The sequence below is a fragment of the Oratosquilla oratoria genome, chromosome 17 (assembly GCF_046742065.1).
Source record: "Oratosquilla oratoria isolate Oo_2021 chromosome 17, ASM4674206v1, whole genome shotgun sequence".
In the NCBI taxonomy this organism is placed as follows: domain Eukaryota; kingdom Metazoa; phylum Arthropoda; class Malacostraca; order Stomatopoda; family Squillidae; genus Oratosquilla; species Oratosquilla oratoria.
The window spans coordinates 17699196-17717196 of record NC_134793.1 but is presented as its reverse complement, the minus strand read 5'-3'; the positions used below and the strand labels follow the sequence as shown (position 1 = coordinate 17717196).

At 39.6% G+C, this 18001-nt stretch overlaps 2 protein-coding genes across 3 annotated transcripts; one reads left to right on the top strand and one right to left on the bottom strand.

Moving 5' to 3' along the window:
* Positions 1-1955: 1955 nt before the first annotated feature.
* On the bottom strand, positions 1956-8143 carry LOC143034444 (large ribosomal subunit protein mL62). Of its 2 annotated transcripts, none has more exons than XM_076200501.1 (5): positions 8000-8143; positions 5169-5214; positions 4775-4917; positions 3797-3966; positions 1956-2349 (listed from the first exon to the last, which is right to left on the bottom strand). In XM_076200501.1, exons 1-5 carry the CDS (start codon positions 8093-8095, stop codon positions 2259-2261), a joined length of 546 nt encoding a protein of 181 aa, XP_076056616.1. In that variant the 5' UTR covers positions 8096-8143; the 3' UTR covers positions 1956-2258. The 2 variants fall into 2 exon arrangements, with proteins under 2 accessions (XP_076056616.1, XP_076056615.1); XM_076200500.1 differs by having other exon boundaries at positions 7943-8136.
* Positions 8144-12555: 4412 nt separating this feature from the next.
* LOC143034443 (ATP synthase F(0) complex subunit g, mitochondrial-like) lies at positions 12556-17642 on the top strand. Its single transcript, XM_076200499.1, has 3 exons — positions 12556-12710; positions 16591-16751; positions 17459-17642. The coding sequence occupies exons 1-3, from the start codon at positions 12671-12673 to the stop codon at positions 17555-17557; spliced, it is 300 nt and encodes a 99-aa protein (XP_076056614.1). The 5' UTR covers positions 12556-12670; the 3' UTR covers positions 17558-17642.
* The last annotated feature ends 359 nt before the right edge of the window (positions 17643-18001 follow it).

The following is an 18001-nucleotide window of genomic DNA, read 5'->3' as shown; positions in this document are numbered from 1 at the left end:
GTCGTTACTCCAGTTTTCGTGGGCGGATAGTTGGATGTGAGTGTGCGTATAAGGGCATACAGCATTAGCCACAGATCAGTCATATATGAGCTCTGAGCTCTCTTGAGGGAGGGAAATAGCTGTCGATCACGAGTCCAACACGTGATTCAATACTATGGTGAATAGGTATACTTATATATATCACACTGGGCAATTTTTCCTTCTGCATCTTACCGTCAACCTCCATTTGAATAATTAGAATATGACTTCGCTTAAAGAAATCTATATTATCTAAGAACATTTCAACAGTATGTCTAACATTCGTATAAATTTACAATCTTTTAGTTCATCATTCAGTTTTGCTATATATGACGGAAAGATATTTTAATATTTGGATATTCGAAAATTCAAATATTGCAACCGAAGTCGTTTCTATTCAAACGAACTCTCAACTGTCGACGCTGGTGAAGCCCAGTGTGATAATCACAGTCCAAGTGTATTGGGTAGCTATACGCCTCTCCCTTCTTGTGTTTCACCATGGTCTTGGAATACGTGTTGGACTCGTGATCGACAGCTATTACCCTCCCGGAGGAGAGCTCGTAAATACCCGATCTATGGGTAATGCTGTGATCTTGCACACATAGATCGGTTATATACGAGCTCTGAGGTCTCTTCCAGGAGGGAAATAGCTGTCGATCACGAGTCCAGCACGTGATCCAAAAGACCATGGTGAATCACATACACAATACTCCCCTGCTCACGTGAGTTGGAGCGATACGGAAATTATTTCATCCCTGGATGGGATTCAAACTCGGACCGCTGGAGTAGCAGTTGCGAACGCTACCACTACGACACCATGTGTGTATCACATTCACCACAATCTCAGATCACCTGCTAGACTCGTGATCGACAGCTATTAACCTCCCGGATGAGTTCAAAGCTCATATATCACCCGATCTATGAGTACTGCTGTAACATTACACACAACTCCTTGCCCACCAGAGTCGGGGTGCATGCTCGCAGTGCAGCGATGCTGAATCTTCAGCCCCAAGGAGGACTCGAACTCGGATTGTTGAATTAGCGGCCGAGAGCAGTACTACTGTACCATCAAGTCATGTGTGTTGGCGTGTGCAAAAGAGAGTAAAGGTGAGAGCACAAAAGAGTAAGAGTGCATAGACTATTTTCCTTTTTCTTCCAAGCTCTTTGTGGAGCACCTCTTCTTTGTTCCAGCCTGGTTAGGTTCACTTGGATAAGTACATACATGCATATAGTACCAAGGGTTCCCCCCCCCTTACAAGTCAGGTAGCCAAAGTCAAAAGCATAAATCCACTCCCACTCATTTTATCCCCACATACTCCACTCCTCCCTCCCTCTTTTCTTGGCTCCTGGATGATGGGTCATCCCTGCATCTCAGCCACTGCCCTGGGTCAGAAGCAATGTAGAAAGACACAGCACATCCACAACAAGGCCACTTCATTTAATTGGCAACATCCCCTCATGCAGAAAAAGAGAAGACTGCATGAGAATATCATTCACATATACTCCCTAACCCGCCCTATTCCCACTCACTCCTTTCCATGCATCACTGCATCAACCATACATCTTTCTCCACTCACCCCTATCTTCTGTCCTCTCCCTTTCTTCCCAATGTCCCTTTTACTCCATCCATCTCATTCTTGGTCACCCCCTCATGTTCACTCCATCCACCTCTGCCTTCCACACTTCTTTTACTAATTTTTCTTCACTCATTCTTTCCATGTGTCCATGGATAAGTATGCTCATTAATATCCTTTAAATAAACACATAAACAACATGCAGAACAAAGGTTGACACAATTAGCTGGTTTCTTTTTCCAGAATACATACTCACAAGGATGGATGACATTTGAACTATGCTCTTTTATGACATGCTCAATGCTCATTCTATTTTTCTACCTATAATATTTCACCATCTTAGGGACAATCAGTCAAAAGAGCTTCAAATTACATTTTAATACAAAAATCAAGCAATTTACATATATTACAAAGTGGTGTACATTCTCACTGTAGCCTGAGCCAAAATAAATCGAGCCCCTCAATGTCTATCTTCCAAAAATTTCTTTGTTAATGTTTTGGTGCTAACCTAATTCTTACAAATACTGATTTAAAGTAGACAGGGAGCTAATTTTGAACATGTTCTTATTTTCTTGGAAAGATGTTCAATACATTTTGAATATGTAATATTTCATTCTGTTTTGGTACAAAAAAAAAATTAAATGCATAACATTATATACATATATACTAAAAATTCACATCCGGTGCTTGACGGCTCTGTTTAATGAGTGATCTCTCCTTCTTTTGACGAAGCCTTTCTCGAACGGCTGCCTCATGCCTGTTGGATACACGTTAAATTATTATCTCATGGAGGAGCAGTATATGTAAATACTAATATTTGCTGTCAGATAGTGTTGACCACAGACAGTTGAGATGGTTTGCACTTATGGAAAGACTGACAGAAGAAAGACTAACAAAAAGAATGTAGAGTATAAGTGGATGAAGGGACCTATACGGAAGACCAAAAAATGGGGTGAAGGGGGCACTGAATGCAAAATAAATGTTTGCCAAGTAAGGAAAAGAGTGTAAAAAATAGGAGTGAATGGAGAGTGGTTGTAACAAATAATACTATTAATAATTGTTACCTAGTTTCATTAATGGAAAACCTGCAGCCTCACAGTGGTGGGCATTGGTTCTTGGGCTTTCTCACATATCTCTCCGAGAAGAAACTTTAAACTGTTGTCTGTGTTGTACTGATGTGAAATTGTTTCTAAGTCACCAATTGAAAGTGGTAGTGAGTGAGCAATTGCTGGATGTCTGTTCTCCATGTGTGAAAAACTGTAAGAGATACTAATAAAATTGAGAGACACCAAGAGATAGAGAGATCTTGGGCCCAGTCCAAGGCACCTCCTGATGGCGGTGAGGTGTTGACGGGCTTTGAAAATGGGCAGTTTTGCTGTCTGCCTTACAGGATCACCCTGTGGTTGTAAATGAACGAGGAAATGACATGACCTGAAGGTATTTCTCTTTGTCTGATTGGTATGTTTCTCAAGTGGATGAAGGGGGAAGGGAGTCACCATGTAATAAAACACTGGGAGTATAACAGGTCTGTCAGGCCCTGCTGTGAAAGAGCTGTGTCTTGCTGCATTGCCTCTGACCACAAGCAGCTATAGAGGAAAAGGTCTTTTGGTATGTGTGTGTATGTTACAGACTGTACTAAACTTAGGACCCCCACTGAAATACCCAGAACAACATTGGTAACTACCAACTGATAAGTTTGCTATCAAACATATAGTGTTTTTTAAGATTATTACAAAGAGGAACAGGTAAAGTTTTAGATGAAATCCACCCAAGAGAACAGGCAGGCTTTAGAAACAGATACTCCACTACAGACTATATGCAGACAATGACTCAATCAACTGAAAAGATGACAGAACACAACAAACTCTTGTGTTTAGCTTCTATAGATTATGTCATTTTGAATAGCTTGACTGCCAGAAAAGTGGCTAACTATTCTTGTCAATGCTTTGCATTTGATTCCAATTATATATGACATGTATCTTGTATCTGTGATGCTTGATCTACATCTGAATTATTTAGCACAGCTCAAAGACATACCATCATACTTCTTGGGCATAAAAAAATGTGCAACAATGTCATAAAATGATTAATACATTTCATTACATGGTGCCTGAGTTAAGTAATTTAAATCCAAAATATCTCAACTGATATTATATCTATTTTCAGTCATAACAATTTAATCTAAATGTTACAAATATACTTACTTTCGGCGTGCTCTCTCGACATTTTCCTTCGAGGGTGGAGGGGTTACATAAGTAGCTTCTTGAATAAAGAATCTTAACTTGTCTAATGCATCTGCCAAATTAAGTTGTTGAGATCTAGTCTTGTCTGAGCGAATCACCAGAAATCCTTCATTTGTCAGGCGTGACTTGTACTAGAAAGAAAAAACATACAATACTTGATATAGTGATAATAAATAAACAATTAGACCCTACAGTAAAAAAATAAATAAATAATGTGAGCAGGAAATGTTTATGTACGAGTAATAATAACTGTTGTCTTAGTCTTATTGATTGGAAACATGCAGTCCCACAGCAGCTGATATTGATCATTGTGTCCTTCCATAGACTTCTCTGGAAATAAACTTTGTGTTTTTGTTTTTTGTGTTTTAATAGTGTGGGATTTTCTTTGCCACTGGTTTCCAGTACGAGCAAGAGGATTGGAGCAGTCACTAGTTATCTCTCCTTGCATAAAAAAGGTGGGAGGGAATACAACTGAAATCTGAGAAAGACCCACCCTGAACTTCAGTCTTACACCTCCATATAGAGGAGAAGGAGTTGACAGACTCTGAAGATGGACGGCAGGGAGACAGTTCTCCTTGACATCCATCCCATAGTACCACCACCTACAGATACCCATCACTGGTCCTAACATCTCAGTAGAAGTAATGAAATAACACAATTTGTAATCAGTCAGGAATATTTTAATTTGATTTAAACAAACTGAGAGAGATCTTCGATTCAAGGCTGCACCTTTAGATGGAGATGAGGAAGTTGATGGGATTTGACGACAGGTGGTAGGAAGATGATTCCCTCTGATGTCTATTTTGTTGGACACCCATTTGTAGGTACCAATTACTATTTCTAAGAAATGACTAATTCCAGTTAAATAAAACCATATACTGTTTGTCACAGTGAATGCTATACAGAGTATCACCAAACCAAAGAATTCTCCACTCTTACTTTTTCCATTAACTTGTGTCTAACAACCTCAGGAAGCCAGTCTGCAGAGCCTACTTGAAATCTGAGGTCCACCTTTGTGTTCACACAATTAACATTTTGTCCTCCTGGGCCTCCACTTCTAGAATATGTAATTTGTAATGCATCTGTTGAGCAAAAGAAAGAAATTGTATATAAAAAAATCATTATGTAAACTATGCTTACACTAAATTCTAACTTCAAACAATATATATTCATGCTTACATAATTTTATTCCTTGAGGTACATGAATATTTTCATTGAAAACAAATGAGCAACCTTACTATACCTTTCTTGAAAATATAAAGAAATTTAAGAGAAACCTAGTTTTCATTTAACAAGATAAACTTTAATATACAGAAATTAAGTTTAAACTTACTCATCGGAATGTAACCTGAAAACTGGTCCCCATTGTTTTTTGGAGGCTGAAAAAGAAAAACAGAACTTATCATAAGTCCCTATAGGACATTGAACCATTCAGTTATCCTAAATATAAGAGCTAATAAATCATTCAAATATGCACAAGAAAATTTGTTGTATCCATCTACCTGTCTCACTGAGGTGACCTAAACCACATCTCAAACACCTTGGGCAGACATAATAGCCTTAACTGACATTTTCAACTACTCTTGGTTACACAGCAATATCCTAAACATCTGGAAAAGAGCTCGCATAATCCTAATCTTGAAACCCAACAACCCCCCTGTAAACCAGTATTATGCAGATCAATCTCAATTCTGTCCACAATATGCAAAAATGGAAAAACTGATGACAGCAAGAATGAAGTCAGAAATGCCTATCTCCTCCAACCAACATAGATTCAAGGAAGGCCACTCTACTAGCACTCTGCTCAAACATAGTTACTGGAAGGATTATATATATACAAAAACACCAGAAAGAGCAATTATGGTAGCCATAAATATAAACAAGGCTTTACAGGGTCCCCTGACACATACTATTCAAAAAGATTACTGGAACATTTACAGTAGCCATAGATATAAACATGGCTTTTGACAAGGTCTCTGGACATATACAATCCAGAGACAATTGGGACAATAATAACAACAAGAAGTGGTTAACAAACATTATAGCAAGAAGACAGTGGAGTAACCCAAAACAATCAAATCTCATGAAGAAAAAAAAAACATTTACAATGGAGCCTCTCAAGGAGCAATATTTTCATCATTACTGTTCAATCTCTTCATGAATAATCTCCCAACTCCAGAACCAGAACTAAAACACTATGGTTCTCTCATGTCTGGGTGACATGACAATAATAACCCAGCTGGTAAATACATCAATATTCCCTATTCTAAAACATAAAATAACCAGAGCTGGGCACTTGCGTTACTAACATACCACCTGTCCGGCAGTAACGCGCCCAGCTCTGATAATTAGGTAAATAGACTACTGTAGCCAGCTGTGGTCCCCCACAAAAGAGGTGAAATTCAGCAATTAGAGGCTGTCCAACGCTCTTACACCAGGCAAATCAGAGGAATGAGGGATTTAAGCTACTGGGGATATCTCAAAAAGTTGAGGCTCTACTCTCAACAACGAACAAGAGAATGTTATCGTGCAATCTATGAATGGAAAATAATTGAAGGAAAGGTACCTAACCCAGCACCCCATTCCCTGCAGCCTTACAGCACTGAATGATCAGGGAGTAAAATAACAAAAGAGGTGAAATTCAGCAATTAGAGGCTGTCCAACGCTCTTACACCAGGCAAATCAGAGGAATGAGGGATTTAAGCTACTGGGGATATCTCAAAAAGTTGAGGCTCTACTCTCAACAACGAACAAGAGAATGTTATCGTGCAATCTATGTATGGAAAATAATTGAAGGAAAGGTACCTAACCCAGCACCCCATTCCCTGCAGCCTTACAGCACTGAATGATCAGGGAGGAAAATAACAAGAAAAACAATACCAACCAGAGCTCCGGAAAGGATCAAGACCCTGCTAGTGAATAGCCTGAGCCATGAGGGTCCAAAGATCTTTAATGCCCTCCCGAGGGATATAAGAGATATCACCGGCTGTACAGTGGACAGACTGAAGGCTGGACTGGATATATTCCTATCATCAATACCAGACGAACCACCTGTACCGATCGACAAACACCATTATACCATGCCAGACCAGGTGACCTTAAATAAATTGGACACCAGGAATGGTAACAGTGGCGGATCACCGTGGCTGTGAAGAGGTCTTCTAGACATATCCAAGTAAGTGATCATTTGATGTTATTGACAATTACAAAAGAAAACCGAGAACCGACAGATGTTTACTTAGTTTACTTAGTGAAGTTACGAGGACGATCCTCACAGCCGTAGTGGACTACCGCTGCTGCCAGTCCTGTTGTCCCTCCTCACAAGGGCCAGTTGGTCTGGTACTGAGTTTGGAGAAAACCTACTGATGGCGGTGTAGCCTGGCACTGGAGGCTCGTCTGGCACCTTCCGCAGAAACCTGTCCAGTGCATGTTTGAAGCTGTCCACCAAGCATTTGGTTTTCTCTCTCACCTCTTTTGGGAGGGCATTGAAGATTTTTGGACCCTCATGGCCTAGGCTGGTTGCCAATAGGGTCTTAATCCTTTCCAGGGCTCTTGGTGGGAGAGTTTGTCTCTCACACTTACGCCCATGCCTTACATTGTGGTATGGCTTGATTGTTGAGGGCTTGGGGTCCGGAACAAGTCCCTCTAGGATTTTCCATGTGTAAATGGCCCTATATCTTTTTCTCATTTGTAAGGAGTAGAGACCTAGTGCTCCCAGGCGATCCCAATAGTTGAGATTTTGCATCCCTCTGATATGCCTGGTGTAATTCCTTTGGACAGCTTCAAGCATCTGGATGTCTCCGCGTTTGTGTGGCGACCAGAGTTGGCTACAATAGTCCAGGATCGGTTGAATAAGCATCACTTGAACCTCTCTTCAGGAGAAAGTGACAAAGTCCTTAGTACCCAGCTAGCCATCCCTCTTGCTCTTTTCACAACTTACAGAAGGCAAGATATAAGAGTGCTCCCTAAAGTAACCATATGAATGAATATGCTATTCATATAAGTGTTTAGAACTGGATATATATAAATAAAAGAATATTCCAAAATAAAACTGAGCCTGTGCCCGTGTAAAAGCATCACTGGATTACATGTTGCACGGGAAATTACCTCCACTTTTCTAGTTATATTCAGGTCACTGTTGGGATAAATCTTATCAAGGCTTACGGCGCTTTTATATCCATTGGCTGGAACGGATGTGGTGAGACAGCGTACATTTTGTCGAAAAGATAAGACAGCTACACGCAATGCAGACGAATTCATTGTTGTTTACAAGTCCCACAACCTTGTCGATTTCATTTGTTTAGTAAATGTTAGGGGAAACTGAAGTATCGATAGTTCATATTAGAGCAGCAGTCAAACGTAATAAAAATTATAAATGAATCCAAAGTAATCTATTATATTAAGAAAGTTAAGGGAATTATCTCCAACTCTGCTGAGCGAAAATGTTCAATATCTACATGATACTCAAGTATTTCAGGATTCTATGTTCAGAAGCCGTCGAGAGTAGACAAATTAGCTTTTCCGCTATACATTAATTTACTATTATTATTTTTCAGTCCCAGAAAATACGTCTTTAAAGGAGTTTCCTCAGGGACCACGGTATGTACTGATATGTAAGGCAATAGTTGAAATGGAATTCGAACATACAATATGCTTTTTATGGTTTATACGCTAGGATGGTTAAGGAAAACGGGAAATAAGCCAGTTGTTGTTTGCTGACGACACTGCGCTTATAGCAAGATCATGGGAGGGATTAAGGGAGTCGGTGAAGGAGTTTGGGAAGGTGTGCTAGAGGAGGAATTTTAAGGTAAAAGTAAGTTGATGAGATGTACAAGAGGAGAAAATGGTAGCAAATTGGAAGTATAGAGGGAGAGAGGCAGGAGGCAGTGGATATCTTCAGATAATTGAGGTTGCATGTGGCGGGAAAGGGAGGAGTGGAGGTGAAGGTAGATTGAGAGAAACAAGTAAATACCTTGGAGGATTAAAAAGTGCTATGAGAAATAAGCATTTGGGGTGGATGCTAAAAGCAGATTGTATGAAGAGGTGATTGTGGCGACAACACTGTAAGGGGTAGAAACATGGAATATAAGAGAGGAAGCGTTTAAATGTGTTTGAGATTAAATGACTGAGAAGTATGGTAGAGGTTACTAGGCTGGATAGAGTGAGAAACGAGGAAGTGAGGAGGAGAACGGGGGTGGAAAAGGAGTTGGGAGATAGGGTTTGATGAAAGCGCATTAAGATGGTTTGGACACAGAAAGAATGAGTGATGGAAGATTAGTAAAAGAAGTATGGAAAACAGATATTGATGGAGTGAACAGGTGACCAAGGATGAGAGGAAAGGGGCTTTGAGAAAGAGTGGGGTGTCTGTCGAGGAAGGGAGGGAGAAGACAGAAAATAGAGGTGAGTAGAGATTGGTTGTGTATAGATAATGATGTGATGCATGGAAGGTAGTGGGTGGAGGGTGAGGTGTTAGGGAGTGGTTATGTGTGATTGATATTTTGACGCAGCCCGAAGGGATTTCTCCCCGTTTCCTCTTTTCTGCATGAGGGGATGGGGAGGGGGGTGGGGATCGTTGATTAAATGAAGCGGCCTTGCTGTGGATGTGCTGTGTCTTGCTACGTTGCTTCTGACCCAGGGCAATGGGTGAGATGTAGGGATGGCCAGGAGAAGCCAAGAAAAGAAGGAGGGAGGGGTGGTGAATGGGAGTGGAGTGGAATTATGCCCTTTAACTTTGGCTACCTCCCTCTGCAAGGGGGAAAAGGCCCTTGGTATGTGCATGTAGTATCTTCTATGCGCAACTACAGATCACTCAGTTTGACGTCAGCTATAGGTAGAATGATGGAATCAGTAATAGCAGATAGTACCAGTGACCATATCGAGAGGCACATTTATTTTATTTATTCATTTATTATTTTATCTATTTGTCTGTTTGTTTCTTTAATTATTTTATATGTTTTTTAAATGTGTACGGGGCTGTCGCCCTCCTGGACCTCAACCTTACGGAGATCCGGAAGACTTCACATATGAAACAGGAGGTGGTGCTCACCTGATGCCAATGTTAGCAGTGGCACCAGGGAGCATCCCTCAACCTCAGGCGGCGCCAGGGGAAAGGTGTACCCCCAGGAAGTTTAGGGTTGCCTCGAAAGAGAAGACAATGAGGTATCGCGCCACCCCTGCCGTGATGAATGGCAGGCTGAGGCCTTGGCGAGGAATGACAGTGGTTCTGCAGTAGCAGAGAGTGGTGGAAGGTATGTTACATAAAGGCCCCACATATTTTGCATCATTGCTGATTGCCTCTCCCCGCGTGTAATCCTTACCACTCACAACGACAATTGCATCCTATCATTACTAACCATTACGATATATCACACGCCATGACACATAATCCGCACACATACAAGAAGGCATTAACCTTTAGCAATTTTGATGACCTCACATTTCCTAATCATAAACACCTGACTCAGATAACGCAACACATCATAACATGCTACATCGCACCATCGTCCAACATAAGTACCCAATGTCTCCAGACAGTTCATTAACCTGTCCTTATACCTACCAAGCTACATTATCGTAACTCCAATACATGCACCATGTCTAGCCACATCCACAAATACGACTAAACCCATTACAATATAACTAACACACATATAATATAGATTAATATCACAGACACATTTCCTATGTGGTAATCTACACCAAACATGCTTACCTAAGCTTATTCCCCTATATAACGAGGCGACTGCGTTCGCCAGAGAGAAAAGCCTAGGGGAGACACTCTCCCTGGACTCACCAGGGGAGATTATGTCCCCAAGCTGTAAATCCAGATATCTGTTAAAATAAACCGAGAAAACCCAGAGGGGCGTTATCTGACCCCGCTAAGCCCATTGTGTAGCCCCAACCTTTTAACGGCTACACATCCAAAGCGGATCCTGTGGACGATAGATCCCGCCCTTCTAGCAGGAGACAGGTGGACGGCTTCGTACCTACTGACGAGGTAGCACCGCAGCACTGATTCCGAAGTATGAAGATTGTTGCTATGGTCGGCTCTGGCCATCAGTCTGGTCTTCTTGTTGGTGACGCCCTTGACCTGTGTGATCGTGGGTTCCAGGGACAGTGTGATACTGCTGAACCTCGTCGCTGCCTTGGTAGCATCATTCGTAATAATGTTCCCTGGAATCCCAATATGACTGGGGTTCCAGTGAAACTTTCCAGACCTCTCATGCAAGAGGTTCAACAGAGTGCTGGTTTTAGGTCGTTGTATAGACGTCATCTGTTGTCTTCCCAAACCAAATGACGTCAATGGCACTCCATAAGTCTGTGTGGATCACGACTGAAACTACTACACTCACACTTGTCCCCTTTTCCCTTGTAAAGTGGAACTATACAGGCACTCCTCCAGTCCTCCGGCACTCTACCCTCTCTTAAACAAACATTAAATAACCTCATTATACAGAAAAACACTAGAAGTAATTCATAATCAGGCTGGGCAATGGGAGGGACATTTAGTGTTTTGGATATTTCAAATAAACAACTCTCTCCGGAACGGTCCTATGCTAGCATTTTATTTTCTGTTTTTTGAAATATGCAATAAATATCTATGTTGATAATGGAGATAATGATGATGATATTGATGGTAATAATGATGAATATAAATAAAACATATATAGACACATAGAAGACTTCCTGGAAGAGGCTTACGCCTATGACTCCATATCCACATTTACACTTTGTGGTAGCTTGTGGTGGATCTTTGCTTTATAATCGTATTTTAGTTCTTGGTTTTGCCAGAATTTGTTGTCTACTCTCATATTGGTTGACTGATTTTGCTGCAATCAACCATTCAGGCAGCCGGTTCCAATTATTGACAACCCTACACGGGAAAGCATATTTTCTTACATCCAGCCGTGACCTTGTCTTGAATAATTTCAGTGAGTTTCCCCTTCTTATTGTGGCGAAATTGCATATATGAATGTTGCATAGTGTGCCTGGATGGTTGGTATGCGTGTAAGTGATGCGTGATGTCGGAGAGTCGAAGCATAAGCAAGGGGGTATGTAGCGAGGGTATGATGGGGGGACGCCAGGGGAGGTCCCGGAATCGCCTGCCATACCCTCGCATAGAGAGAGTAAGCCTAGCATTGGTGTTGAACACACGTGTAAAATCCTCTTGTTTGCTAATTACATTAAAGCGAAGAAAACTGAACTCCTGCCTTTCCCTGATCCGGACAATGGTAAGCGTGAACTTGTCTTTAACTCGTGCTCCCATGATCACGGCCCATGTGCAATAGAAAAAGGTGAGTTTAATGTACATGCGAATACGTAACATTATGTTCTCTTCCCTAAGCTTCAATATGCCTTGAGTGCAGTCTCCATCATATTTTCCTGTCAGTATCTTGTAGGTTTCTTCCATGTCTCCCCGTGCTCTTCTATATGCAAAACAAAGATAGAATAATAATGAAAATTACAACAATTATGATGATAATAATAGGTAATGATAACAATGATAATGAAAAAATAATGATGATAACAATAATCATAATAATGATAACGCAGCATCCACTATGGCAGTAAGCCATTTCAAACTTGGCGCTTCAAAGTAAACTGACTATCTTTTTTCTTAATTACTTAAATTCTGAATCATATAATATCGAATTTGCATTAGTTTACATTCTAATCACACCTGAACTGGCGACCTGGTCTATCTTAGCAATAATACGGAGTGACTGCCGATCAATAGGTAAAAAAACAAATGCTAGGTTACATCCGAGTATCTCCGTCTCACCGGCCTCGCAGCTGATCTGGTGGGTACAAGCAGACGAAGACAAAACATCAAAAATGAGCCAACTCGCCACAAAAATCCCTGCCCTAATTAAAGGTAGGTAATTCTTAGTTTATAACAACAATGAAATAATCCTCTTCATCCCATAAACATATAGAGAAAACCCGCTCATCCGAAACAGTTATTAACCTGAACAATTTGTAAGAGTTTGAGTTTCGAACAAGATAGAACTATAGAAATAGACGCATGAAATGGTAGAAAATATCGATTTTTTATACCAATAAACAGTTAACTGTAAGTTGAATTATACTGCCAGTGATGTTTACAGGTTGGAATTTATAGTTTAAGTGATAGTGGCAACCCTGAAATTGAGGAACTTTAAAGGGCATCAGATTCACTGATTCTTGGGATATCCGTCAATAAATTTGGATACAAATTACGGTCATTTTCCAGTCTTTTGTATGCAAGTTGCACAAATGTATTCATTCGATTTGTGTTGATTACATTTCTGTATTTGAGTAAGGCTTTACATAATTTTGCTAGGTAATGTGACTATTTGTATGTTATGCAATCGGTAATGTTCAGGTTTGACCCTCCCAGCCAAGTTCAGGGAGTATGGTTCACCAAAACTAAATCATATGATGATATACTGCTAGTCACACTTGACCCTTTGGAACGACTTGTTGGGTTAGTAGGGAAGAATTATGAGATAGTTTGTCAGCATGGCGTTAATTTAAAACTTAAATATGTTATTCTGAACTTGTTAATAGACTGCGAAAATTATTTAAGTATACTTTTATTTAGTCATGTTTGACATAGGAAGGGTAATAGAGAAAATTGTTTCAGGGTGGGATCAATACAGTTTAAACGTATTGGACAATTTATAGTTTCACCCAACCATAGAATTTGATATGTGACTTGTGTGTTTCTGGTGAGAAGTGTTGTGATATGAACGTTGGTGTACATCATTTGGTCGCAAATGCGTACTTTTGAAGTAATTAAGTATTGAAATTATGCACTTATGCTTACATCTCCCGAACGATCGGGGGGTACGTGTGGGAAATCAGGGTTTTTGGGTGGGGAAGACTAATAAATGGAGTAATGTGCATTGCAAAACATGTTTAAAATGAACAAAAACACTTGAGAAAAATAAAAAAAAATCATATTTTAGGGCCTGAGTCCAGCGGTAGCCATCTTTGACTTTGTTTTTACCAACGATTCGAAAAATGTCTCGCTAGATTTGTTACATTTAGCAAAGTCCACTCCAGCCGCACAAGACTTCCTAACCGTAAACTAACGTTACCTCCGTTAGGTTAGGTTAGTTGAGTTTACGGTTACCAAGTCTTGTGCAAAGGGCTGCCCTTAATCTAGCGCTTCTTCTCACAAATACTTACAATCGTTAGTAAACAAACATGGCGCCGCGGGCGGTACCCGCCGATATTGGATATTTTTGTTTTTATGTGTTTCTTTAGTCTTCTTCATTTTACACCTGTTTGGCAATGCGCATTACCCCGATTTCCCACCCTCCAGATCGTTCGGGAGATGTAGGCATAAGTGCATAACTTCAATACTTAATTACTTCTAAAGTGCGCATTTGCGATGGAAATTATGTACACCATCGTTCATATTACAACATTTCTCACCAGAAACACATAAGCCACATATCAAATTCTATGGTTGGGTGAAACTACAAATTGACCGTACATTTTTTGGAATTTGTGAATTTTTACTTCCCCTAGCCTAAAAGAACCTAACCCAAGTAACCTGACCAAATTAACAGAAATTGCTATGGGATTGGGTGAAATGAAAATTCACAAATACATGCTTTTGTTATGAAGTAGCATTAAAAATGAACAAGTAAAACCAGAGTAATGTTTAACATGAAAGTTCAAACCAAAGAGAAGCAATGGTGAGAATATTGAAGTTAAAGAATATAATTATTTAGGCCAGATGGTGAAAGTGATGAAAGATCATGATAATGAAATAAAAAGGCATATTATACTTGGTTGGAAAGTATGTATAAAAAAAAATCCTGAGAGGGTCTACCTTTATGTTTGAAACGTAAAGTTTACAATCGGTTCATTCTGCCATCAGTAATCTATGGGTGTGAGACTTAAACTGATGAAGCTGATGGAAACTAAGATAAGGAATGCACATAGAAGATGAATGATAGGAATAATGCTAAGAGAGCAAGTTGGGTGAGAGAGCAGATGAGAGTGAAAGATAGTGTGAAGGCAATAAAAGAGAGGAAGTAGAATCACGTAGGTAAGTTTATGTGAATGACTGATGAACGATGGAGCAAGTGTGTTATCAAGTAGCCACTGCGAGGTGAGAAGCATGGAAGAGGGAGACCAGGCAGAAGGTGGAGAGACGAGATAGGTTTGCAGGAGTGATGCAGTAAAGGTTGGCATGGTTGTGTGAAACATGGAATGCTATGAAAGAGGCCTTTGTTCAACAGTGGACTCAAGATGGCTGATTTGAATTTATATATATATATATACAGACGCTCCTCAACTTGCGTTTTAGTTACGTTCCGAACGCAAGTTGAAAATGAACACAAGTTGTTACTGTACTATACATCCGTAAATTCTATTACCGTATCTTATAAAACACCCCTAGATCATTAATTATACACATAACATTGTAAAATAATAACATTAATTTCAAATAAATTAAATTCAAGCAACATAAATTGAGATGGTGGAGGGGGAGGAGGAGGATGAGGCAAGTCGTTTGTGCCATGTAAACAATGGACGCAGCATCATGCATAAGTATCGTTTGAACTACGGAGAGCTCACTAAACTAAAAAATTCACTCAAATTTTTTTTTACAATTTTTTTTTTTTACAGTCAGTTCAAACGTAAAATCGAAAAATAATGAACTTAAGTAGAGGAGCGTCTGTGTATATATATATATATATATATATATATATATATATATATATATATATATAATATAAATTTTGTGAGAAATTCTTTGGGTAAATTTTTATTAGTATACTGCCATTGTACTTTGGAGATGAAATTTTAAGTCTTTCTAGTTTTTGTTGTGGGTCAATTTAACACTTTTGTATTCACTTCAGCACCTCGTTGGGGTGTTGCTAATGACCCAGTTGTACTGGGGTTGTACCCAGTTGTGACCCAAATGTAACTTCTTGTGCAAAGCACGAAATTAGTCATACTTAAGACTGACAAGGACCAACAAGTAACATGTTTTGACTGGCAAGCAGCATATGAATTAACATAATGCTTGTTTTTGTGGTGAAAGTTGTTTGCTACATCATATGAAAGTTATAGGCCACTTGCCAACAAGTAAACTTTGTGCCACTCACTAACAACACTGATAAGTGGTAATTTTGGATGCTTGTAAATGTTTTGTGGTCATGTTACAACAATTATGTATCACGTAAAGTATTTATATACAGATTATTATGTCCTAATTTGGAATTTTGTGGACTTCTTTTGATGGTATAATACATCAGTGCGTAGATGGTGCTCATGTCATTGTCACTAATTCCCAGTGACATGACTTAGGTATTACCACAATGTCTTGTTCATGAATCAAAATGAATAAAAGTGAACAGTATACAAATAAATTTGTCATCAAAGCTGTCATAGAAATAGAGATCCTTACTTTGAAAAAAAAATGTATTAAATGATACTTGTGATAAAATAGAACATGAAGGTTTTGTCACTTTTAGTCTATCACAGAATAGTGAATAAAATTAGTGATTGGCAATATAAATGACCTTCAAATGACCTATAATAACCAAACATAGGCTGGGGACCATGTGAAATTTTGATCAGCCATAGCACTATTTTGTTAGCTCCTACCCAAGACTACAGACACGTTAGAAAAAAAATCATGTGACGTATGACCAAACAGGTTATGCTAGAACATTTTTAGGTTGAAAGGGTTGATCATTTTGTTCATCCAATTATACGAGGTCATATTCTAAGTTGGAATATTCCAACAGGTGCTCTTGAGGCATCTGGTCCCAAGCTGAACACCTTTGTGCATTATGCCAAGGTGGAACTAGTCCCCCCTAGCCCAGGCGAGATTGGAACAGCCGTCCAAGGACTTGGGAACATCGTCAAGAGTGCCCAAACAGGAGCATGGAGGAAGCTCACAGTCAAGGTGAGAATTGCTATAGGGAAATTTGTTCAGAAAATATTGATATAAAGTTGTGACTTGTGTATATTAAGGAATCTAGGTAAATGTGACTTAAGTAGGCACTACAAGGAGTATCTCATAGTAGTATGTTTGTTCATAATGCAGTTATAAATACTTCAGTTTGTTTACATTTAGAACATGTTTAAAATTCTTGTTCTTATATAAATTTAATGTATGCATACTAAAGTGCCTTTCCTCTTGGTGGAGGTGTCCAAAATCAAAGCATACACTCACCCAACAATTATACCACACTCATCCAAACCCATTAATTGCCTCATCCATCTTAGCACCCTGTCTTTAGCATTACCCAACAGTCTGTATACCAATAGGCTTCATGCTCCTTATAAGGGAGGTAGTCAGTCAAGGTGTGCACCTACCACCACCAAGCCCACTTCCATCCATCACCCATTTTTCTCTCATCTTAGCTCCTTGGGGATGAAGGGTCATCACTGCCCATGCCCGCTACCCAGGTCGGAAGCAATGCGGCAAGACACAACATATCCATAGCAGGACCTGCCACTTCATTGACATCTATTTCATACAAAAAAAAGAAGAAGAAAAAAAAACTTTCCATCTTGGCACTTAGTGGTTGAAGGGTCATCAGTTTTAGGAAAAACATTACTATTTCTTAAGACTGACCTTGATGAACACAAGTTTGTTTCATGTTGCAGGAAGCTTGGGTTAACACACTGGTTGCAGGGGAGATTGCTTGCTGGTTCTTCGTTGGTGAATGCATTGGAAAAGGAACTCTTGTTGGCTACCAGGTCTAGTTTGTTGGTAAGGTTTTGTATATGTATAAAATTCTTTGTATAGGCAGGAGTGATCAATTCTGTATAATAAAGATGTAATACTGATGTTAATGAGTTTTTCTACCATCCTCGGTTAATAAATAGCCTTGACTTTCATAGACTGGAAATTTGCACTTTTGCAATAGCAAGCAGCGTTCCTCAGGAAAGAAATGTTGGATTGTTGTCTATATTGTATTAATGTGGGCAAGTACTTGCATGTGATAGTCTTGCAAGATGGATAGCAAAGCTGCCCATTTTCAAAACCTGTAACTCCTCACTTCAATCACATGATTCTCCAGATTCTTCATACAGGTGACCTCCTTTCCTACTACTACTTTCTGCTAGTTACATAGAATCAGTCCAACACTGATACAACACAGACAAGTCTAAAGATTCTCCCCAAAGAGATCTGCGGAAGGACCTGTT